This window comes from Mesoplodon bidens (genome assembly GCF_964165515.1).
Source record: "Mesoplodon bidens genome assembly, chromosome: 1".
NCBI lineage: Eukaryota > Metazoa > Chordata > Mammalia > Artiodactyla > Ziphiidae > Mesoplodon > Mesoplodon bidens.
Genome location: NC_138176.1, coordinates 72575539 through 72601678, shown reverse-complemented (window position 1 = coordinate 72601678; position 26140 = coordinate 72575539). Strand labels below are relative to the sequence as shown.

At 37.9% G+C, this 26140-nt stretch overlaps 1 protein-coding gene across 2 annotated transcripts in view; it reads right to left on the bottom strand.

Moving 5' to 3' along the window:
* Positions 1-26140, bottom strand: part of TET2 (tet methylcytosine dioxygenase 2) — a 137257-nt gene that overhangs the window by 30481 nt on the left and 80636 nt on the right. For both annotated transcript variants that reach the window (XM_081251958.1, XM_081251959.1), the window contains exons 3-6: positions 6768-10222; positions 5009-5099; positions 3518-3611; positions 2447-2655 (exon numbers count right to left, since the gene is read on the bottom strand). In XM_081251958.1, the coding sequence (XP_081108084.1) occupies positions 2447-2655; positions 3518-3611; positions 5009-5099; positions 6768-10176 (3803 nt within the window). In that variant the 5' untranslated portion in view covers positions 10177-10222. The remainder of the gene's footprint in view (positions 1-2446; positions 2656-3517; positions 3612-5008; positions 5100-6767; positions 10223-26140) is intronic.

The following is a 26140-nucleotide window of genomic DNA, read 5'->3' as shown; positions in this document are numbered from 1 at the left end:
GCAAAAGTATACAGATTGGCCTTTAAAATGTCAATATTTGAAGCACATCTTTTTTTTTTTTACAGTTCGTGGGCCTCTCACTGCTGTGGCCTCTCCTGTTGTGGAGCACAGGCTCCGGACGCGCAGGCTCAGCGGCCATGGCTCACGGGCCCAGCCACTCTGTGGCATGTGGGATCTTCCCGGACCAGGGCACGAACCCGTGTCCCCTGCATCGGCAGGCGGACTCTCAACCACTGCACCACCAGGGAAGCCCTCCCAAGCACATCTTTTAATAGTTTTGTTCTTGTCCCTATTTAGACCAGTTAAACAAATGAATTTTTCTTAATTTTTCTTGGACCAATCATCATTCATGGTTCTCAAATGCAAAATAACATAATTTAGGAAAGTTCTTAACATAGAATCTGACGTAAAGAAAGAAATTCTATTTCAGACAATGGCATTTATAGGAATCAAAGAAAAGCCTTTGGGGAAAAATAACAGAGATGTATAATATTAATAAAAATTAAATCAATTACAAAGAATGTGAAATATAGTTTGCAAGAAACTTCAAGAAATTTAAATAAAACAAATGTCATTTTCACAAGAAGTTCTTTGGTGGTTTATAAATTCCAGCTACGAAGTCTAAGAGGAAGTCTGCTTTACAAAAACAAGGCAGTGTCGCTGAATTCCTGAGAAAAATGCTATCACCAGCATCAGCTCAAGATGCCTTAACTTTCATTTTCTTTCTGATTAAAGACACCTAAATACATTTTTTAAAGGAGAAACAAGGGATGTTAGGGTAAATGGAATATTACTCTATACCTAAAGCAGTCAATCACAAGTTTGAGTCATGTCTTATGAATCAGCAACTTCTACCTTCCAACCTATCATTTGTAAAAGTGGGTTGATGGCCTTGAGGTACACACCATGACATTTTGGGATCATAACTATCATAGAAAGCCAAGCCACACTTTCATATAGGAAAAGTAACTTTCCTAAATAGGTTATTTATAGTTGATTTGCAACCCTCCCTACCCACCCACAATGACCCAGGGGGAGAACCTACGTTAATATACAGTAAAACCATACCAGTTAGAGTAATAGTCAGCAAAAGGACAAATTTGGTTAGCAATGGATTGTTGCAGTGAGCAGCACAATATTTCCATAAGCTCAATAAACTCTTTTGTAGTTTGGTGGACGCAAAAGAAAGGTGCCTAAAGGAAGAAGTGCAGGGACTTCCCTGGTGATCCAGTGGTAAAGAATCCGCCTTCCAATGTAGGGGACGCGGGTTCGATCCCTGGTCAGGGAACTAAGATCCCACGTGCCGCGGGGTGACTGAGCCCATGCGCTGCAACTAGAGAAGCCCGCGTGCTGTGACTACTGAGCTCGCGTGCCTCAGTGGGAGACCCTGCATGCCGCGAACTACAGAGCTCACGTGGCCTGGAGCCCGCGCACCACAACTAGAGAAGAAAAAACCTGCACGCCACAACTAGAGGGAAGCCTGCACCACAACGAAAGATCCCGCGTGCCTCAACTAAGACCCGATGCAGCCAAAGAAATTTTAAAAACTAAGAAAAAAGTGCAATATTAAAATTATTTTAGTACCGACTGTGAGTAAAATAGCTACATAGGATTTCAGTGCAGCACTGTGAATTTTTCTGTATTCTTTTAATGATATACAAGAATAGCATAGCAGAAGGAAAATAAAAAAATTAAGTTTTCTACAAGTGAAGATGTAAACTTCCTGCAGGTAGATAAGGTTAAAAAACAAAAAACACAAACAAAACCATACCAGCACTTGGACGCATTAAATATATTTAACTGCATACCTTGCTCTCCTACTCCAAATTTTTATATTCCTCGAAAATAATGCCCATCCATAGCCACTAACTTCTTGATTATTTAGTAGCAGTAAAAGTGGAAGTGATTTTGATTATTATTATGGAAATAATGGACTAGATTGCAATGAAGTCAAAATCAGTTTGTTTCTACAGAACTTCTATAAATAAGCCTTGTATTTTTATGTTTGTTACATATAAAGTCCTTGACCTGGGAATCCTAAAGTTTCTCACCAAACTGTCTCAGATACTGCTACACAGAAGTGGTGTCAATACTCACTAATGTGGTGGCTAGGCACACAAAACAGTTGTCACTTGCAGTAAGCAGACACATAAATATTTTCAGGTTTATGGTATGGTTGAGTTTGTGGGTACAGACACTCAGATTTCCAGCAAGCTGCTTCTAACTCACAGCTACACTGTCCGAAGGTACAGAATATTAGTAAATGAAATTGCTTCGAAGTATCCATGTTAGCATTAGCAAATACAAGTTCCTACTGCATGGCTGTGAAGCAGGCATTTTGATCCCTGTTTTGTAAATGTGAAAACGCAGTTTCAACTCTCTGCCCTCAAACCAACAATTAAGCTTTCCTAGCAGTGGAAAGAGGAGAGGCCTGGGATGCACTTACTCTTCATTCAGGGCACACCGACGATTGGTGAGCGTGCCATATTTCCTCAGTGTCTCGGTGAGCTCGGAGTACAGTTTGTCAGCCAGAGAGAGTGGGATTCCTTCCCACACCAGGATGAGAATCACAATCACCGCAGCCTCACAGGTGTGGCCAGCTCGCTCCCGCACCAAGCACAGTAGCTTCTCCTCGCTGCAGCTTCTGCGAACCACCTGTTCGGGTCACCATTCCACCCCAACACCCACCACCCCAACCAAAACAAAACAAGGGTCACTTGCAGCAGATGAGAGCATTGATTGATGTCCGTATATTTTCTCAAGTCTGGGTCACAATTAGGGCGACATTTACCAGCACCTGCAACTTGCCTCTTGGTGCCCATCTATAACGTCGGGGCTTACCCTGGGGTCAGAACTGGGAGAGATGCCAAAGCACTCAGGGTGTAGCAGACTCGACCCAGTACAGTGGGGACAATGCTCCCTGCACTAAAGCCAGAGCTAGATGGAAGACAAGCAAGACTTTAAAGTTCAAGGTCTTCAAAAATGACAAGAGAAAGATTAACTGCAGGGCTTCTCTGGTGGCGCAGTGGTTGAGAGTCCGCCTGCCGATGCAGGGGACACGGGTTCGTGCCCCGGTCCGGGAAGATCCCACATGCTACAGAGTGGCTGGGCCCGTGAGCCATGGCCGCTGAGCCTGCGCATCTGGAGCCTGTGCTCCGCAACGGGAGAGGCCACAACAGTGAGAGGCCCGCGTAACGCAAAAAAAAAAAAAAAGATTAACTGCAGGTACTTAAAGGATGAAGGACGTCTTCCTCACATGCCGGGAAGAATTACACTTCTAGCAGGCACTTGAACAGACCTCCTCCTCACTATTAAATTTTTTCAATTAAATACAGTTTGTACATGATTTTATACTAATCTGCCTTTTTCTTAAGAGATGACACGTGATAAATATAAGCAATATTCCTTTCAACTGGCATAAATGATTCTCTGATCTGATAACCCAATTCCCAGGGTTAGATGAATGAATCAAAATGCCCAAGACTGAAGACCAAAGGCCTTGTCAAGTCACACTTACCCATTTGGCAATAGGACATCCCTGAGAACTTTTGCCTTCTTTACCAGTATAGATGACTCTTTCAATCCTAATAGCTTTACCCTTCTGTCCAAACCTTAAAGAAATCCACAGAAACACACACACATATAAAATTAGCAAATGAATCTAAGAGGCAACCAAAATATTGAACATTTGAGCATAATTTTACTCTATGGCCACATCCTGAGAAATGAATAGTTTATTTTTAAAAAACAGAACTAAGCCAAGCAAACTGGATAGTAGACTTTAAGCCTTGTATTTCTTCAGTATCAAAATATACTGAAAATTGTAATGAACTATTTTGAAATTATATGATGGGTAAAAATAATGGGAAAGCTTATTTTTATACATAATTTCACAAAGCACAAAACTTTTTAAAGTTTGTTAAATTCAGTCTTCTAAGATACGTACTATTTGTCCTTTACTAAATTTAGTTATTTTAAAACTTGGGGAATCGTAAGATTTTAGTTAGGAATGTTTCTCTAAGAATCTCTCATTTTTTAAAAGGCTGGCAAATAACCAGTATCCAGCAATTTTGAAAATATAGGATAATTCTAGAAATAGATTATATTTTCCCTTATGACCAAAGCACTACTTACTCCTTGCTAATAAAAGAGGGCACTTAGGGAAATTCACTATTTTTGCCAGGCTACTAGACGATCATTTAGTGAATTTCTATGTGCTAATTTAGAAATGAATAATTTGAATTTGAGGCAACAATGATATGGAATATGTCCTTGCTGCCCAGAATGTCTCCTAATGTATTTTAATGATAAAAATGCCTACCTCTTAAAGAAAAGGCACCCTAGCATAATAACAGCTCAGAGCTGTGGATACCTATATGAAAGTCTCTCTCTGCATTGATTATCTTGCTCATAACAGTCTTCAAGTCTGCAAGATGACATGCAGGAGTAACTGTGTAGATTCAGGTAAGTACTTGCATACCTATGACTGACAGTTAAAAAAATGCAGCTATAAATAGAATCTGTCTCTATTTCTATTCAGTATATCACTCTTGCCCTCTGCTCATACTAATGGACAACTTCCTTGGAGATAACTACTCATTTATAACTCTAGGTGAATTTAACTCAATGGTTCCTTTCTTATACCACCTTTCCCCCCTTTTCCTTTTTTATCATCAAGTGGGAAAACCAGAGTGGGCACTCTCTTTGCAGCCTGTGCCAGCACCCTTGTGCCTGGCAGGCTGGCTGGCTGGTTCTTGTTCATGCCTGGGTTTTCTGGCATCCATCTCAAAGTGGGCAGCCTATGCCAGCTTGCAGACTATTAGTCCTGTCAAATATTGTGACTCTCTGGTGAATAGCAGTGTGTAGTGTTGGCAACCCTGGAATAGCTAAGCCTACTAATAATTACTCAATTTACAATTGTTTACTGCTTTGTATGTGAAAGCTGGAAAAATTCTGACATATACAAAAGGATAAACGTTAATCTGCCCTGTGCCTTTGCGTTAATTACCTTTCTTCCATGATTTCTCTAATAGCTGCCACATTAGGACCTGCTCCTAGATGGGTATAAAAAGGACCTTCATCTTTTTCAATAATTTGCTCTGTTGAGATAATAGAAGATTATTATTTTAGACCTCAATTATACTAAATATAAAGGCTACATCCACAAAGCTTATCCCCCACCTGTACATTAAGGGTCCTAAATGTGACTTTAAACATTTTTTTTCTTTAAAATGAGTAAACTGATGGACTAATCTGTTAGAAAATGTGCCAAATAATTAAGTATATGTCCATTCTGCCTGTTGGATAAAAATATATTAAATTGCATTTCAGATATGGGATAAGGAATTATTTTAAATCAAGTAAGTGGAACTAAATAGACAGTGAGGGAATTAGAATATATTATATGTAATATCAACTACAGTTCAATTTTTTAAACTGAAGAAAAAAAATTACAGCTTACTAGATGCCTGCCTGTTATTTGGATGTTAAAAGATTAAAAATAAAATTTCCTGTCCTATCTCACCCCCAGGATTTTGTTCAGTTTATTGTCAAGATACCTTTTTCTCCTCTCGTTTCCCCACAATATTCGATTACTCTGTTTTGAAAATAAGAACATTCAATCCAGACCCATATTGTATGTATTACTTTAGAACTTATGATGAGAGAACATATTGAAGAGAGGGTCAGATAAAAGGAAGAGGCTCTTGTAAACTATCAAAGATGAAAAGTGGGGAAAAAAGGTTTGTGTGATAGGAGAAGGGTGTGAAGATGAGTATAACTTACCCAATGTTGTCTATGACATGTGTGGCACATTAGGCCAGTGAGGCAATAATATTACCCACACACAAAGGGGCAGTATGGATCTTCCCTCCATCCTTCTATAAAATGTGGAGTGTCCCATTTTAAGAGGAATAACATAAAGTGGGTGGACCATTAGCCACATTAGTCGAACGCTGGTTTTTACAAATGTCTTCTACTGTATCCAGGCTGAGTAGCTATAATTAAGATCTTCATATATATATATATATATATAAAACTGCATCAATCAGCAAAAAGTTTCCCTATTCCAACACACCTATCATGCATCTTGAATTTTAACAAAAAGATGCTTGTTTAAAAAAAGAAAGGGAAATACCATATTTTCTATCAAAAAGATGAAACTTTTAAAGAGAAAATATCAAATATAAATCACACAATGTTTCAAATGTATACACGGAGAAAGGGCAACTTTATGAATATTCAGAACTTTGGCATTAAAATTTCCCCTAAGTCACCAAGACAGAAGATGATAATGTCCCCTTATCTATTATAAAAGTTAATCTTGTAAAACTACTAATACATTCAATCTTGAATTAAAAAATATTAAAAGCTCCTACATTAGTTTGCATATGGCAGTTATTTTCTCATTTTAACAAGGTGTTTTTACTGCCTGGCTATCTCTCCAGGAGATGATATACAAAGAGTTAACTAGATTGATTAGGCTAAAACAGATACCTTTATATTTTAAATGGTTTGAAGGGAGGGACAAATGAGCATGCACAATTTTTTAATTTTTTTGAAAAATTGAATGTAAGTGAAGTTCTCTCTTGCACAGCACAAGCATCTGTAATTTAAAGACAAGAAATGTAAGCTTCAGGTTTTTATGAGCCTTCACAAATTGCTGCCAGACTCCAAATTTTTAAAAAGAAAGAAAAATCCCATATCTGAAGATAAATTTGCTAATTCTGGATAAACACCATGTGTCTCAGTACATTTCTGGCACTTACCTACACATCTGCATGATGGGAAATCATACTGAGTCTTGACAGGTGTATCCAATAAATTTTTTATAGGAGTATCTAGTAATTTGGAAGGTGACTCTAAAAAATTATTGAGAACAGAACCAGCTGTTCTTTTGGTTGGTGTCTTTTCTGAGGAAGGCATTGCTTGCTGCTCTAAAGCTGGGGTGTGGCTATCAAGTTCTGCAGCAGTGGTTTGTCTAGTTAAAACTGTGACTGGCCCTGACATTTCAACTTTTACTTGCTTCTGTGATTTTAGAGTAAGAGCCTTATGGTCAAATAATGATTTGACCTGAAATTGCTTCAGATGCTGCTCCATGGTCTCAAGGATGCTCCGCTGCTGCATGTTATCACAGCTCGGAGGTGGAATCTCTTGCTTGGGTATCTTTTTCCACATTTTGTTTTCTGGCTGTGCTGACATGAGGCGCATACAGGCGTGGGGCTTGGATCCAGGTTCGACCTTAATTGGCCTTTGCATCTGACTATGGCAAGACTCGGCTTGGAGTTGTTGTGTTTGCTGCTGTTCTTGCTTCTGCAAAAGGTGCCACCTTAGAGCAGCATGCTTTTGGATGTCCTTCTGGGGCAGGGTCTGAATGTGACTTCCTGCCTGATTGGGCAAAGGGAACGCATTTGCTTGGTTTTGCATCAGGTACCTTTGCTGAGCGAGCTGTGCAGCTTGTTGACTAGACATATCTTGGTTTCTATTTTTATATCCCTGTAGAACTGAAGCTTGTTGAGGCTTCTGTTCTAGTTCTTGAAAGCACCTGTGAAGAACATCTTGCTTTGGGGTCACATTATTTGGAAAATATTGCATGTGATGCAAGTTTGGGATCTTGTTTCCTGCAAAAAGTTCAGAATTTACAGTCTGTTCTTTATTTTCTGGAACTACGTGTATATTGTTTGAACAAGAAATCTGCACTTTGTTTGCATTTGACTTCAAGATCTGACCATAGGGGGAATTTATACTATTCATATTTTGTACTTGCTCCAGTCCCACTTGGGGATTATGAGTCTGGAACTCACTTGATTTTGAATGTTGATCTTCACCATGAAAGCATTCTTCTGTTTTAATCTGGCTAAAGAATGATCCTTCTCTTTGCTGATCACTGTTGCCTTGGGGATGAGAAAAGGTCTGGGGCATTTGTTCCTTATTCTTCATCTGTAGTTTTTGCTGCTGTTGCTGGTTTTGAGAGAGATATGAAGTCTGGGATGGTTGTGTTTGTGCTGCCTGCTTATGAGGCTTATGTTGTGAAAGGTGTGAATTTGAGAATGGGTCAGTCTCGGAAGCCTGTTGATTCAAGTGCCGTTTTAATGTTGGTGGCATGAGTTTCTCAGTTTGGGGATCTGGTCTTTGTTGGAAATGACACCTCAGGGCACAGACTGACTGTCTGTGAGCTTCGGGTGAAGGGTCTGTTTTGGAGAAGTGCACCTGGAGTGAGGGTTTTTGGAACTGGAGATGCTGGTCCACTGTACCTTGAGACTGCCCTTGGTTCATCTCAGCTTGGTACCTTGGTGGTCTCTGCTCCGGTTGCATTATTTTCTGGGTGTAAGCTTGCCCTGGGAGCCCCCCAGGCACTTTGGAATTTCCAGTGTATTGTTTGGAGGTCATTTGATGGGAGGGGTTAGACTGATACTGAAGAATTGACCGCAGGGTTGCCTCATTACATTTTAGATGGGATTCTGCTTGATGATAGTGAGGGGCCTTCAATTCAATCCATCCTGGTTTCAGATAGGGCTGTGTTGGGAGCACAGGGTCTCGTGTTTGTTCCTTGTCTTGACTCTTGAAGACCTCTTGCTCTTTGTGTCCCATCAACTGCTGGCAGTGGTCCTGTGCATCTCCACTGCTACCAAGAATTGGTGGGTTATGTTTGAGATGTTCTGATAGTTGTCTTGTTTCCTCAGAACACAATGGAACCGTCATTGTCCCTGGAGTCCGTATGTCATTCTTGTTAACACAATAATTCTGAGGCCTTTCTGGAAGCATCGGAGAGGGGTTGGATACTTGTGTAGAGGGAGTTGGACTCTGGGATGGTGGTGCCTCATGTTGACCCTCCATTTTCACTTCCCTTAAAAGAGTTGTGTTACTTTGGTTGGGGTAGTGATGGTGTTCTTCCAAAACTCCATCATTCAGAGTGCTTTTTCCTTCAGAAGGAAGCTGAGGAACCTGCGGAGGACGAGGAGGGGGAGGAAGAAGCAATTGTGATGGTGGTGGTGTGGTAGTGGCAGAAAAGGAATCCTTAGTGAACACTGAGCTTTGCTTGAAGTAAGCACCATTCATTTCATTTTGCTTTAAATACCGTTCAGAGCTGCCACCAGGAGCCTGCAAATTGCTGCTGGAACCTGAACAGAATTCTTCACCAGATACTAGTTTTGTGGTTCCTTGGATGTTACTGTTTTCTGCCGGAGATGGGCATATCTCAAAAACTAACTTTCGTTGTTCTGGTTTCTGAAAGGGACAGGTCCCTAGCGTTGCAGCTGGTTTACTGGCACTATCAGCATCACAGGCCTCAGTCACCACTGCAGCTGGCTCTGGAGGCAGCTCAGAGTTCGAGGTCTGTGGGAAATTGATCTGCCCTGAGGTATGCGATGGGTGAGTGATCTCACAGGACAACTCATTAGTAGCCTGACTGTTAATGGCATGTATGTGAGATGTGGTTTTCTGCACCGCAATGGAAACACAATCTGGATAATATTGAGACAGTGTTTTTTCCAGGAGTTCACCATGTGTGTTTTCCATGGAAGAGGCAGAAACTGTAGCACCATTAGGCATTAGCACTGCCTTATTTTTAAGAAGTAATACAATGTTCTTGTCATGGTAGTTAGCATTTTTCCCCTCCTGTTGGTTCAGAATCTGAAGCTCTGGATTTTCAGATCCACTGCAGTTATGTGATGAAAAACCAGTGAAATCTTTAACTTCATTTTCTTGGGCTGCAGAGCTAACAGATTCTCTCTTATCACTCATATCGGAGACATTTGGTTGACTGCTGCCTTTGCCTGGATTTCTTTCTTGGCTTTCCCCGAAGTTCTTTCTTTCTCCATTGGCCTTTTGGTCTTGTTTCAGTTTCTTGTTCTGATGGAGCCCAGAGAGAGAAGGTTCACTAACTGTGCGTTTTATCCCTCCATTTTGCAAACATCTGGAATACCCTCTACTTTCTTGTATAAAGTCCGGACTCACGCGACTATTCTGGCTTCCTTTCATGTGGGGTATTCCATAATAACTCTTGAAAGACTGCCACTTGGTGTCTCCATTTACTTCTGGATAAGGTCTCTTGGTTAATGGGCTTCCATTCTGGAGCTTTATAGCCAGAGGTTCTGTCTGGCAAATGGGAGAAGAAGATGGTATCAGGAATGGACTCAGTCTGTTGCCCTCAACATGGTTCGTTCTATCCTGTTCCATCAGGCTTGCTTCGGGGCCATCCACAAGGCTGCCCTCTGAATGAATTCTAAAGCGTATGGAAACAAAAATTAAAGTACATTAATATATATCTAACACAGTACACCTTAGAGAAGAATCGTGGCATTAATGATACTGGAATTCCTAGACATAGCAAACTGTGATACTCATTTTCATGTCTCGGAGTGACAGCCAAGAGCTACTCAGGAAATGATTATTCTTGTCTTACCAGCAACTCTGAAATATTTATGGTCACAGTAAACAAAGATCAAAATCACCAGCTAATGTGGGAAGTTCATACTGTATTAGTAAATAGTATCAACTTCCTTCCCAAATAATTATTTTTGTCAAAATGCTAAAAACAATAGAGAAAGATGACCTCCTTTCTTTTTTCTCTAGCACCTTACATATCCAATCATTTGCTTAGTTCTATCAATTCCATTTCCTATGTATTCCTTGAATTATCTTCACTGCCACTTGGTAGCCAGATCTACATTATCTTGCTTCATTATCTACTGTAATAGCTTTTAAAAGATTTCTCCTGAGCCCAGCCTGTCCTCTCCCCAGTCCTTCAAGGATCCTTCAAACTGTTATCAAAGGGAATGTTCTAAAAGGCAAATCTGATGTCATACCCTTCTTAACACACTTTATTGACTCCATAGTGCCTGCATTAGTAGTTCTCAAACTCTTTACCCAAATACACCTGGAAGATAAGGCACAGTCTCTGCAGTGCTGACATTCCAGGGGAGGGGGTGGGGGTGAAAGTGTAGTTTATAAAATGCTTTTTCTAAGTGATTCTATATTTTCCTCTATAAGATCTGGCTGCCTACTTCTTTTGAGAATTCCTGCCTAATATAAATGGTTTTTCATATGCAGGTTTCTATTTTTCTGTCCACCTACTTCTTCCCACAGATTATACTCCAACTATAACAACAGCTTATAAATACCCAAACATTGTAAGCTGTTTCAGACCTCCATGCTGTTGTTTTATCTGCCTAGAATGCTTTCTTAGTCCTCTTATTGTGCCCTGTGACTCCTGTGTCTGGTTACAACTGCCTCAGATCACCTCCCCTAGAATTTTTTCCTTGATTTTCCAAAAGAATTACTCACTCCCAGTTTTATCCTGCCTTTTGATCTTGTATATGGTCTACTGCTGAACATATCACACTCAACTGTATTTTGTTTACTCTCTCTTACTGGACTGTGAATTCCTTAAAAATATCCTACTCTGTTTATTTTTATGCTTAGAGTGAGCATCCAATCAGTTTCACTAGATTGATATAAATTTGCTCATCTTGTGATCATTTCTTTATTCAGTCATTCATTCAAACATTTCTGAGATCAATACTGATGGGGATTTCAAAGTCCAAATGATAGGGAAAGCAGGAAGAAATGGGCACTAAAAAAGAAAAAATAATCCATTATATAAAGTGAATGCTGCCCCATTCATTATAGAGTCATGCTTTATTTTCCCACAGTTTTTCTCATTAAATTTATTTTAAGGCTATAAGTAGAAAAAAAAATCAAGACGATTTTCCCTTTGGGCTATAAAAAAGCTCTATTAAAATAGCCATTGCTTACTAACCAATACAAATGAAACAGAGGAAGAAACGAACACTGGGAAGCAACACTAAAGTTATCATTTGCAGAGAATAAGATTGTATACTGGCCAACTAAGAGAATCAACCAGAAAACTGTTACAGATGACAGTAAAGTAGCTAGAAAAAAAATCAACAGCCTTGGTACCTAAAAGCAACAACCAGTCAGAAGCTATGGTGGAATAAAAAACTGTAATAGAAAAAATATTTTTAAAATACTAAGAACAAACTTAAAAAGAAATGTGAAAGACCTATCTGAATAAAACATTAAAACAATACTGAGGGATACACAAACACAAAAACAAAACAAGTAGAAAGATATAATATGTTCTTGTATAGTTGTCAAATTACTCTATTCATTTAATGTATTTTCATAAAAATACTAAAAGAATGGGTTGAGTTATTAAGAAGCTGACTCTAAAGTTCACGTGGAAAAATAAACAAACTGGATAACCAGGAATAATCTGAAAGAGAATCTAATGGGGCTTGGGCAGGGCAGGAGCCAAATGGAAAGATATTAAAAAGCAACACAAGCTCTACTGTACTTAAAACAGCTTGTACTTGCACATAAATAGATAATAGAGTGTTTATAAGACCAATGGAATAGAATAGAATGTCCAGAAATAGATTCAAACACACATAGAAATATAGTATGAGGTAATGATGGCATTTCAAATAAATATATTAGAACAATGGAATAGTTTTCTGAAAAAATGATACAGTTGGATCGGTCCCTTACATCTTATACCAGAATGTATTCTAGATGGATTTAAGTTCTGAATATGGAAAAACAAACCCTAAAAAAATTAAAAACAGCCTGAGAAAACTTAAAAAAAATAATCTAATGACTGGACAAGTTCTTTGTGACACAAAATCTAGAAGCCATAAAAGATGAGGAAGTTCAATAAAATTTGTGCATGTAAAAATAAACCCATAGCAAAGTTAAAAGTTACATAATACTTAATATATAGGACTCATACAAACTGACAGGGAAAAGACCACCCATTGAACAGGAAAAATGAGCAAAGGACATGGACAGTTCACAGAAAATGAAATGCAAGTGGCTGTTAAATATTTTTAAAATGTCCATCAGAACTTATAAAAAGAAATGCAAATTAAGACTGCAACAAGATACAGTTTTTTTTTTCAAATTGGCAACAAACAAAAACTTTAATAATGCACTACGTTGGCAAGCATATGGGGAAACAGACATGCTGTCGCATAGTTCTCAGGAGCCAAAACTAATACAAGTACCATACAGGAGGATTTAGCAATATCTACAGAATTTCGTAGAAACTTCCCTTGATCCTTCAGTTTTAAACTCTCATCTAACAAATATGCACATATTTGTCAAACTATGTATGCACAGTGTTTTGCACTAGCAAAGTTTGGAAACAACCTATATTTTCAGATGAAGTATTTCCAAGTAATTAAATGAAATAAAGAAAGCTGCAGAACAGTATGTATAAGAATGCCACAACCTGTACCTTTACAAAAATAAAAATAAAATCAGTTCCGGGAGAATATACAACAAACTGGTTATAATACTTTGCCTCCAGGAAAAGGAATGGAGAGGCTGGAGAATAGCACTGAGAGGGAGATTGTTTTTAACTGTGTCATTTTGGAACTTTTAGGCATGTATATTAATAAACAAAACTTAAATCAAAAGGTCATAATTCCTAATGACAAATAAAAATAACAGAACAAAGTGATATCTTTATTTCTGCTAGACCTACTTCCTTTCAAATGTTAAGAGATGGGTTAGATGTGCATAGTCACTAGTCACAAATGGCCACTGAGCCTTTGAAAAGTGGTTAGTCCAAATTGAGATGTTCTGTAAGTATATATACACACTGGATTTCAAAGACCTTAGTGTGGACAAAAAACATAAAATAACTCAATTTTTAAAAATATTTATTACATGCTGAAACAGTGCTATATTGGATATAATAAGTAAAAAATATATCATTAAATTTCATGTGTTTCTTTTTACTTGTTTTAATGTGAATACTGGAAAATTTTAAATGTGGTATGTGGCTTATGTTGTATTTCTATTGGGTAGCTCTGAGCTAAACTAATACTCTTAATTATCAATAACCTTTCATAAAAAAAAACCTTTAGTTTCCAGAATCATGAAAATTGATTTGTAGTCTTTGATGTAAGGAGCTTCTCCAAAATCAGGGGCATTACCACTTTTGAAAAATTAAGAAGCATAGGAGAGCGGCCAAGATGGTGAAATAGAAGGACCCTAACATCACCTCCTCTTAAGAGCACACCAAAATCACAACAATCTACAGAAAAACCATCCTTGAAAAAAGACTGAAACCTACCAGAAAAGATCCTCTACAGCTAAAGACATAAAGACGGAGCCACAAAGAGACTGGTAGGAGAGGCGAACTCCCAATGTAATCAAATCCCATACCCCCCCCCCAAGGTGAATGACCCCAAACTGGAGAATAATTATACTGCAGAGGTTCTCACACAGGAGTGAGAGTTCTGAGCCCCCCACCCTGGGGGTCCAACACAGGGAAGAGGAGCCACAAAGAGCATTTGGTTTTGAAGGCCAGCAGGGCTTGATTGCAGGAGCTCCCCAGGATTGGGGGAAATAGAGGCTTCACTCTTAAAGGGTGCACACAAAATCTCATGTGCACCGGGACCCAGGGCAAAAGCAGCAATTTGATAGGAGCCTGGGACAGACCTATCTGCTGGTCTTGGAGGGACTCCTGGGGACTGGTGGTGGATAGAGAGGGGGGAATTCATCTGCATGAGCTCTCCCAGAGACTGACATTTTGGCACCAAGACCCAGCCCCACTCAGTAGCCTGCAGGCTCCAGTGCTGGTACGCCTCAGGCCAAACAACTAACTGGGTGGGAACACAGCCCCACCCATCCGCAGACAGGCTACCTAAAGACTTCCTCCGCCACAGCCTAGAAAATGGGGGACAATATTTGCAAAGGATGCAACAAGGGTTTAATTTCCAAAATGTACGAACAGCTCATATAGCTTAAAAAAAAAAAATCCCAAGCAACCCAATAAAAAAATGGGCAGAAGACCTAAACAGGCATTTCTCCAAAGAGGATATACAAATGGTCAATAGGTACATGAAAAAATGCTCAACATTGCTAATTATTAGAGAAATGTGAATCAAAACTACAATGAAGTTTCACCTCACACAGGTCAGAATGGCCATCATCAAAAAGTCTACAAATAATAAACGCTAGAGGGGGTGTGGAGAAAAGGGAACCCTCCTGCACTGTTGGTGGGAATGTAAATTGGTATAGCCACTATGGAGAACAGTATGGAGGGTCCTTAAAACACTAAAAATAGAACTACCACATGATACAGCAGTCTCACTCTTGGGCATATATCCAGAGAAAACTAATTCGAAAAGATACGTGCACCCCAATGTTAATAGCAGTACTATTTACAATAGCCAAGACATGGAAGCAACCTAAATGTCTGTCGACAGATGAATGGATAAAGAAGATGTGGTACATTTATACAATGGAATACTACTCAGGCATTAAAAAAGAATGAAATAATGTCAGCAACATGGATGGGACCTAGAGATTATCATACTAAGTGAAGTAAGTCAGACAGAGAAAGACAAATATCATATGGTGTTACTTATATGTGGAATCTTAAAAAATGATACAAATGAACTTATTTACAAAATAGAAATAGGCTCACAAACTTATGGCTACCAAAGGGAATAGCAGGGGGTGGGGGTGGAGGGGTGGAGTAGGGGAGATTGGGATGTACACACTACTATATATAAAATAGGTAACAAGGACCTAACGAGGAACTAGACTCACTATCCTAGAATAACCTATAGTGGAAAAGCATCTGAAAAAGAATATATATATGTGTGGTGTGTGTATAACTTAATCACTTTGCTGTACACCTGACACTAACACAACACTGTAAAATAACTATACTTCAATTAAAAAAATTAAGAAGCATAGACATAAGCTTAGATAATTCTTCATAGACTAGGTTAATTAGCTTTCTAAACACTACAGCAAAAAATGCTTCCCTTTGGCAACTGTAAAATTGATTTACACATATACCAAACAAAATGTATTTACATTATGTATGTACATTATGTTGTTATATATTATATAAAAACTTGTAGTCTCTGTATACAATATATATTGTCCTTAATTTTTTAGATAAAAATATTTATGTATAAAGTATTTAACACATTACTCTCTATTACAATCCATACCACATAATTTGGACATTCTTCAAAGTGTCAAGGGCAGAATTACAATGGATGGAGTTTGCAAATCTTTTATGAGCATAATAATAGCTTCTAAGAAGAATGAAGGTGACTTAAATTAAATTTTTTTCAATATGGAGTTTTAAACACAATAGCCATTTTTAAACACTAATTCTATTATTAGAACTATTCTGTCCATGACAGCAATTCCTTTACTGAATACAACCATCAGATGTAAAAAGTTAAATGGTTAACTTTTTCAGGGAGGACAGGAAAATTGTATATTATCTTTCCATTTTTGGATGAGGATAACTTGTTATTTGAGGATTATTTGTTATTGGTCTATGAATCTAATTCAGAATATTTAAACCAATAAAGTGCCATTTTAGAGGGAGAAAAAGGAAATATTTTCTTTGACTTCTGACTGCTTTCTGTGGCCAAACCACACTTTTTGTGTATACACCCCAGAATATTACACAATCCAGTAATCTTCTTGCAACAGCACTCTTATCATCACCTAGTGCTTTTATACTGATATTGGAAGTATTATTTATTTTTAATGAAAAAAGAAAGAAAGGAGACCTGTTCATTTTGATCACTGTAGAAATATTGAAAAAGCTTTCATGCTGGGCTTCGCTGGTGGTGCAGTGGTTGAGAGTCCACCTGCCGATGCAGGGGACACGGGTTCGTACCCAGGTCCGGGAAGATCCCACATGCCGCGGAGCGGCTAGGCCTGTGAGCCATGGCCGCTGAGCCTGAGCATCCGGAGCCTGTGCTCCGGAATGGGAGAGGCCACAACAGTGAGAGGCCCGCGTACCGCAAAAAAAAAAAAGTTTTCATGCTATAATTTTTACAGTGTATATAAAATATACAGTTTTTTCAAGCTTATAAAAGTCAATAATTTATATATGACAAGTCTTCCAAGATAATTTTTTGTAGATATCTACCTGCTAATCTGTGAAAATAGAGTTAACAGGTTATTTTTACAAATTGAGGGGAATAAGGAAACTTTTTCCATAGTTTAGCTAAGTTTTTTTTTGAATGAATGAATGCAAATTTTTGCTATAGAGATAATTTTGTGTGGCATTCCTTTTGCTCCTCAGAGACTAAGAACAGAAATAGTTTTTATTCATTCAGATCTGCTCTTTTACATGACTGATATCAGAAATATTTTGAATTCTCATAATTGATTTGAGATTCAAATGAAATATCCTTCATTTTTTCCTACACTAGAGAACATATAATTAATATGATGTATAGTATTGATCAGGATACTATTCCATTGTGAAACTGAATGTTCAATTTTTTTTTTATTGGAGTATAATTACTTTAGAATGTTGTGTTGGTTTCTGCTGTACCACAAAGTGATTCAGCTATATGTATACATATATCCCCTCCCTCTTGGACCTCCCTCCCCCCCATCCCATCCATCTAGGTCACCACAGAGCACTGAGCTGAGCTCCCTGTGCTATACCCCTGTGCTATACAGCAGATTCCCACTAGCTACTTATTTTACACATGGTAGGGTATGTCAATCCTAATCTCCCAATTCGTCCTACCCACCCCTTCCCCCCCATGTCCACATGTCAGTTCTCTACGTCTGTGTCTCTATTCCTGCCTTGCAAACAGGTTCATCTGTAGCATTTTTCTAGATTCCATATATATGCACTGATGTATGATATTTGTTTTTCTCTTTCTGACTTACTTCACTCTGCATGACAGACTCTAGGTCCATCCACATCTCTACAAATGACCCGATTTCCTTCTTTTTTATGGCTGAGTAATACTGCATTGTATATATGTACCATACCTTCTTTATCCATTCATCTGTCGTTGGACATTTAGGTTGTTTTCAACCTGGCTACAGTAAATAGTGCTGCAATGAACATTGTGGTACATGTGTCATTTTGAATTATGGTTTTCTCAGGGTATATGCCCAGTAGTGGGATTGCTGGGTCATATGGTAATTCTACTTTTAGTGTTTTAAGGAACCTCCATACTGTTAACAGTATTCAAATGTTTTTAAAGTAATGCCAGCTCTTGGAGGTTTCTATATGGTAATTTATACCAGATAAAATTGTAATATAGTTAATGCCAAATAAATTTATATCTATAAAAATCAGGAGAGAGAATTTTCATTTTAGAACAAGACTCAATTTTTACAATAGGGACAATGACTCACCTACAAGGACATTGGCCAATTAAAACTAAGGCACTAATTTTTTTTTTTTTTTTTTTTTTGGCGGTACGCGGGCCTCTCACTGTTGTGGCCTCTCCCGTTGCACAGCACAGGCTCCGGACACGCAGGCTCAGCGGCCATGGCTCACGGGCCCAGCCACTCCGCGGCATGCGGGATCCTCCTGGACCGGGGCACGAACCCGTGTCCCCTGCATCGGCAGGCAGACTCTCAACCACTGCGCCACTAGGGAAGCCCTAAGGCACTAATATTTTCTTAAAACTGTTATGAAGTTTATGTGCAAGGGCATAGGCAGAAGAGCCTTTGGTAAACCTGCAAAGGATGATTGGTTAAGCTTACCCAGTGATGTTTTTCATGGTGTCAGCACTTGATGTTATAGCATTTAGTTACAGTTTCAAAATGAACAGCGAGCTTTTAACATATTCCTTAAGAGATGTTCTTACAGATGATGGCTGATTTCAAGCTATCAACCGCCAGCTCACAAAATTCCTGAAAACTTCACAATCTGCTCTTGCAAACTGTTAAGAGCTGGTTCTAGGTACACTACTGTTAGGGCTACCAAAATATTAACAAATCATATTTCTTTCTTTTCTTCTTTTTTGGAAATAGAATGAAAGTTCCCCAGGAACAAATACATGCCATATTATTTGGGTAGTCTTCCTTGTTTCCAGAATAGTAGTGGACAAAGTGCTCTTGCCCACAGAATTACTGAACAGCATTTTAAATTTTGGGGAGGCTAAGAAAGTTTAAAATTACTTATTCAAAATGAGTGATAAATGTGAAGTTCATGGTTGTAACAATGTACAAAACATTTCAGAGCATAAGAAAGAATCTAGTTTTACTCTCTCATTTTACCGATGTAAAAACTGAGCAATTTGCTCAAGTTAGGCATCAAAATAATTGCTCCCACAGGGTCTAGACTGGCAGCTCCATAGAAGCTCTTCCTGCCACATAATATTAAGAAAAATGCATAATTCAAAGAGTAGGTTTTATTTTGTTAATAAATTCATACTTTGCCAACATTTTAGGTTTTTTCAGGCTTAGGATAAAAAGATAAAGTATTCTTTTTACATATCTGTAGGACTGTAATTATTAGCATGATTAAAGGCATTGTGCATGTATTTCATCAAGCTATTGTTTCTTTGTGTGAGTTGGAATAGAACAAAAAAGAAGATGTAAACATTTAGTACATGGAATTTGAAGTTGCCACAGAGTTATTCTGATCCCTTCCTTGCTACCTTTCTAGATTACCTTTTTAATTGACGCTGGGATGCTGATGATTTTCCTCTAAAATATCCGAGCACAATTTATAAAATTTCCCTAGTAATGTCATTGAGAGAATTGGAGCTCAACTTGCATTAGTTCATTTGCGTATTCAGTCTAGCATCAGTTGAATCCCCACTCAGTGCAAGTGCTCTGGGGTGGAGCAAAGACAAAGAGGCACAGGTTCTGCACTGCCCCGGACTGTGGTTACGGTGATACATTGTGACTGCACAGGAGAGGGGAAAAGCACTTCCAGCTGTCAGGGTCTGCATGACATAAACCCAAATTTCTCTCATGAAATTTAACTTCATCTCCCTCTTACCATAATAAGAGAGAAATACATGTCCCACTAAGTTTTAAAAGAATGACCATGAGTGTTCGCAAAACATATCTATCAACATCAGTGAGGCAGAAGAACTAGTGTTCTAAGTAGAATGCATATATATCAGTAGTTACCAGGTACAGAGGAGACTATGTAAAAAACTCAATGCATTTTTAAAGAAACTAGTAATGTTCAATAAATGACTTATGGAAACTTTTCTGGCTATTGAATCCCTAATTTAGGAAAAGACATGGCATATATTCATCTGCTTTAACTGCTCTGTTATCTTCCCTAATCAAAATGTAATAAGTAACTCATTACTTAAATTGTATACACACACACATACACGCACAGTTTTTGATTATGTGGTAAAGCATGAAGTTTCTTTATAGGTTTACCAAAAAGGCTTAAACTTAAACTTTAAGAATGTGACTTAAACTTTAAGAATGGACTAAATATAACACTCAAATTCTAAAACCAGCTTTGGCATTTTGTCAAAGCCTAAAGAGGCAGTTTTAGAAATCATCTACCTAAATGACAGGTGTTAATTAAATCACAGTTCAAAATGTCATAATTTAGATCTTACTAGTCATATTATTTATGTTTCTCCCTTTATTCTAACAGTCTAATATACCCCATGAAGTATGGCATTCTAAGGAACCAAAAAGAGTAGTTTCATCTGCTATAAATACCACCAATTTTTTTTCTTCTGGAAATTCTGAAGGTCAAATTATAACCAGGTAATAGAAATGTGCAAGAATATGTTATGGCCAATCTATGATTTCAGCTAATGCTCCAGAATAATGTTTCATAAGCTATTAGGGAGAGGGAGAGAAAGAAATATATTGAGATAGAGCTTGAGAACTTTAAGTAAAAATGCCAAGTATGTCAACCTGCATCCTCAGCGTCAGAGGTACACGTTTATGAAGTCTGTTTAGCTCAGTTGAAAATACTAGCCTTTTGACTAGTAGCTAACATTTTGGTTTCCTAAGACCAAAACAGGTTTTAGCCACAGCAGTTTTCCTTTGGTATTTGATTTTGTTCCTTCTCCCGCCTCTCTGACAATAATTTATTATGAATTCAAGTCACATCGGCAGCATCTGTGAAACAATTACTGCATCTAGGACTGACTCTGCAGTCTAATCCATCATAATTATGACAGGCCTCTTTGAAGATGCTATGATGCATGACTTAAAAATAGCACATTAGTGTGCAAATGGATCAGCATCTCATTTCACCAATATGCATTTAGGGTTATAATTTAGCTCAACACCATTTGACTCCTTTTGAATCACTTGAGAATGGTGGCTGCATCTCTCACCACCTAAAGCTGTAGATGATGCTCAAAATTTGTGAAGAGGGCTTTTACTTTTTGGTTTATTGATTTTGTTGGTGGTGCACTAAGAGAAAAAAAAATACACATCATTTAAATCTCATATCAGCTTTTTCCAAGGAGACAAAAGAGTCAATTTATAGATCTGTATAGCTGCCATAAGGCAATAATTTTTTTATAAAAAATCTTTGACTTCATGTTCTAATATTGAAAGTATATAAAATACTCTTCCATCATCAGATGAGTCCTGTTTACTGATACATGCACACTGCTGGGGATAAATTCTTAAGACTAGTTACTTGCGAGGACTGTATCTACTAAAGTACATGTGTCTCAACATCAACCTTAGGAGATTACTATATATGTCTCTATCACCTCCATGACAGACTTTGCCCCTATTGTAATTCTGGTGTTAGGAATTTATTAGTTCCTGACATGGAAAACATTGAGTAAAGATGATATATTTGACTACACTTCCTGCATAGATGGCACTATTTTCCAAAACTACTATAGATTCTTCCTACCAAAATGGGAGATAATTTGCATCAACTACACATTTATTTCAAGATATGTGTAGGACAATGGGCCTGTTTTGTCTATTGAATGTCCCTGTGGGTAGTGCTCTAAAATCCCGACAAATTTCAATACTTATCTTCTGCATCTGTCAAATTCCCTCCACTTAGTTTGACTTTCTTTCTTAATATATAATATTAGTATGGTTAAGTCCCACTCTGGAAGTAAGCAAAGTGTTTTTTATAGGGCATAACTTATGAAGTTAAAAATTATTTAATATTAACATTAATTTAATATTAGAGCTAAAATTTTTAAGGAAACAATCTATCCAAAACATATTTTCAACAGCTAACTTTATGTATCCAAACTACATGTTAAGCATGGAACATAATGCATTATGTATGCATTAAATATGGAGAATATAAGGTGAATTAATATTTTTACTGCAAAATTGACTTTTCTATTTCTCATCTTGTAAGAGCTTTCAATTTTACTATTAAGAAATCTCTTAAGATGTACTTATCTTGGAAGAAAAAAAAAACAGTGAACACACAAGCATGTCAAAATCTCAAAGAAATTCCTGCATTTCCAGAAGTGCATTAATAAGTAGCTACACACATGACAAGCACTTGCTTTGCTCCTGCTGTGTGTTATACATGGTTATAGGAGAGACCTTGTCCGGTTTTTCATAATCCTCAGTAGAAACTATATAATTCCAATGTTTGAAGTTTTAAAATTTGTTTCTTATCTTAAAATAACATTATAGACACAACTGAATAACATAGATTATTTAAGGGAGGAAAGTCAGGAGAAATGTCACTGAAGATTAGAGAAGAGGCGTACAGACGGAAGTCTGCATGTAAGATGTGGACAATTGACAGTTTAGAAATAAATCTGCTTACAGTTTGCAACTCTAGTCAACTAGTTTCCCAACTGGTAAGATGGGCATGCTCTTTTGTCAGCTTTCAATTATCCATGTATCTGTTAATCCTGGGATTGTTTCTCGAACTGGGCTTATTCCTGGTCTCTAACTCTCACCAAACTAATAGGTGCTGAGGGAAAAGATCATCAAACATAATTATAAATATCATTTGTCACAAGCATTATTTGTTTCTCATAAATTATAAAAGTTATTCACATTTTTCAGTTTCAGTCCACTCATAATTAGAATGGTTAATTGTAAGCTGGTTATTCTTACTAGGACACTAGTGTACTCTTATTAGAATACACTCTATACAATGCTTGACATTTTCAATTAAAAAAATGTATTAGGGGCTTCCCTGGTGGCGCAGTGGTTGGGAGTCCGCCTGCCAATGCAGGGGACACGGGTTCGTGCCCCGGTCTGGGAGGATCCCACATGCCGCGGAGCGGCTGGGCCCGTGAGCCGTGAGCCATGGCCGCTGAGCCTGCGCGTCTGGAGCCTGTGCTCCGCAGCGGGAGAGGCCACAGCGGTGAGAGGCCCGCATACCGCAAATAAATAAATAAATAAATAAAATAAAAATGTATTACAGAAACTGTAGTTGTTTGTGTTTGATCCTGCTGATATCCTATCTGAGAATCTGTCTAGTGGACAAGCATACCCCAGCACAAAGAGGCTGTAGGGTGGACTTTGTAGGCAAAGCTGAAGTGGGTGTGGTGATAGAAGACACAAACCCAAGACAGACTTCCTGGTCAGGGAGCAGTGCAGTAACAGCCCCTGCAGGCCCCTCTGAAGAACCCATGTGTGCCAAGAGAGAGTCAGTACTTTGATTCCTGCCCCATAGAGGGCATCCAATGGCTAGTCAATGTCAACTACCAAAGTAGCAACATTCAAAGTCCTGCAGCCTTGTTCAGGTGAATAAGGAACCTTAAGCTTTTTTCATCCTTCCTCCTAGTGGCTGGTGTTTAAAAGAGAGGGGGCAGGGGCAGAGATATTCAGAGTGAGACTCTCCAAGTGTTGGAGCCAGAAGTTAAGACTGTGAATCAGGCTTCACTGGGGACTTTTAAGATGAATAGGGCTGAGTTTCAAAGACTAGAATAAAACTGTTCTAATTACCAGAAAATGCTGTACAAAGTACAGAGTCTAGTCAAGAAGACGCCATAGGGATAGTAGGGCAGGAGGGACAATATCATAGTATGTTTGGGTAAATTACAGGGAAAATGCTTTCATTTTTATACCCTGGGGTATGACTTTTCCAATAAAACTGTCACATAAATCCAACAAAACAATTTCTAGTAATATAAAATAACTTTATGTAATTTCTGACAGGGTTCATAATCATGCAATGACAGAGGCAGAGTCATAAAAATAAAATGTCGATGTATTCATTCTTTTAGTCAATAAATATTTATTGAACATATCCTATGCCTATGTGCTACGCACTGTTGTAGCCAATAGCAGTACACCAATGAGCAAAAGAAACAAACAGCCCTGCCCTCTTGGATTTGATACTCTACTGGGGAGAGAAACAATAAACATAATAAGGAATAAACTGTATGGTACAGTAAGAAGATGTTGAGTGCTAAAGGAAAAATAAAGAAATAATAGGGCAGGGGATGGGGGATCAGGAGTACCAGGGAGGGTCTGCAGGTTGCTGTATTAAATACTATAGTCAGAGCACGTCTCATTGAGACAGTGAGATCTGAACATAGTCTTGGAGCCAAATTATACAAGAAACATCCAATTCACCAAGATGATCTTAACTAATCAATGTGTGAAACTGTATTATTGGATACACTAGCCCGTGTCTTGAGCCCTAAAATCAAGAATGGAAAAAGAAACAAAACTACCAAGATGTATAAGGTAATTATATTGAGTCACCTAAGTTGTCACAACCCCAGGGGACTTTAAAGTATTACTGTGAAACAAATTAATAACATACCTAACATTTATAGAAAAACTTCATACTAGGGAGCTTTGCAACACAGGCATTTTGGCATTTGTGCACTGTGTTGTATTCATGAAATCTGCTCCTCCTCAAAGGTGTTTTGTTCCCTAACAGTGCCTCAGAAGGCATGCCATCTGTGTTTCTGAGAAGTTTTATACAACTTTGAACAGCTCCATCCTCATAGCAATCTAGTTCTAATCTGCTACAGTTACTATGACAACCTAGTCATTTGTTTTCTTTCTATTTTGAAACAATCAGTGATTATTTTGGTTCAGTTAACTTGTAGGGGGTTACAAAGTTATACTTGAGGGTAAAATGAATATTCTACAAAAAGATGAATAATGGAGATGCTATTAAACCCATTACCCATCAATGGCCTATCAATTTAAGATACTTCAGTAGTCCTAAAGAAAACCGCCAACATTATTTCATAATATAAGTAAAATAATTTTTGTCCATCCAGGAGAAAAAAGTAAAAGAGATTTTCTAGAGGGTAAAGCATTAGGAAAATGAGAAACATCAACTATTTGATGTTACTTTAAAAGATTATATAACCATGTGTTCACCAGAAACATGTTCCCATATGTTAAGAAGGTTACTCTCATCTTCTTTGATCTTCTGTGTTCTGTTAGAATCTCTGATGAACACTTTATATTGCCCAAAATTATAGTGTACATTTTAACTGGTATCAAAATAGAAATAAAAAGACTATAAATGTTTTTCCTCAAAAAGGTTCTTACTTCTGGAAACACAATCTAAGGGATCCAAAAGTAGTATTAAATATAGTCTCTATCATTAAGAATTGTTAATTACTAAATTGGCTGGAGAAGACCTACACATACAAGACCAGCTATTCAGATCTAGTCCTGGATATAGATTTTTGAGCAAGTCACAACCTCTGTGCATCACAATTAAAGAAAAAACAAAAACAAAACCCGAAACAACCTCAATTATAATCTGAGGAAAATGAACATGATTATGTCTAAGATCTTTCTGAGTGCTAAAATGATACGATTCTCTAAAATTGGCAATGATAAATATCTACTGGTGTCTCACTGAAAATAAGTCATCACAAAGCCTACTCTTGGCCTGGAAAGTATACTTTTCACCTCATTTTACCAATAAGTAAGTAGAAGCTAAGAGAGCAAAGAAGCCTGGCATAGCTAATACAGGGCAGATGTAGGTATGAAACACAGACCTGTCAACCTCTGAGCCAAAGTGTGGCTAGATGGGGGTGGTAGTCCAGGGCAGAGAAGCAGGTTTAGCATCCTTATGGTTATATGAGCACTCCATATACTGGGAAGAGAAAGTCTGGATTGGCCAATATGAGTACAGTCACTAGGCGAGCAAATTCTTCTACAGGCAATGATGGCTAAGCTTTCTTCATTGAGGTCTAGACAAAAAATATTCCTTAAACTCTCCAAGTCCAAGAAACACTGGGCACTCTGAATGCAAATATCAATACTTTGGACAATGCACGTAAATCATATTTTGATCACTAGAAATGTGAATTTCTGATTATGAATTGAGAAATACATAAATTTGTTTAAACATCAACGTCATGTGCATTTGATGAAAACAAATCACTTTCCCTCAATCCAATCAACTCTCAGAGAAAGATAAAATTGGTTTTCTGGATTTTCAAATTAAGGA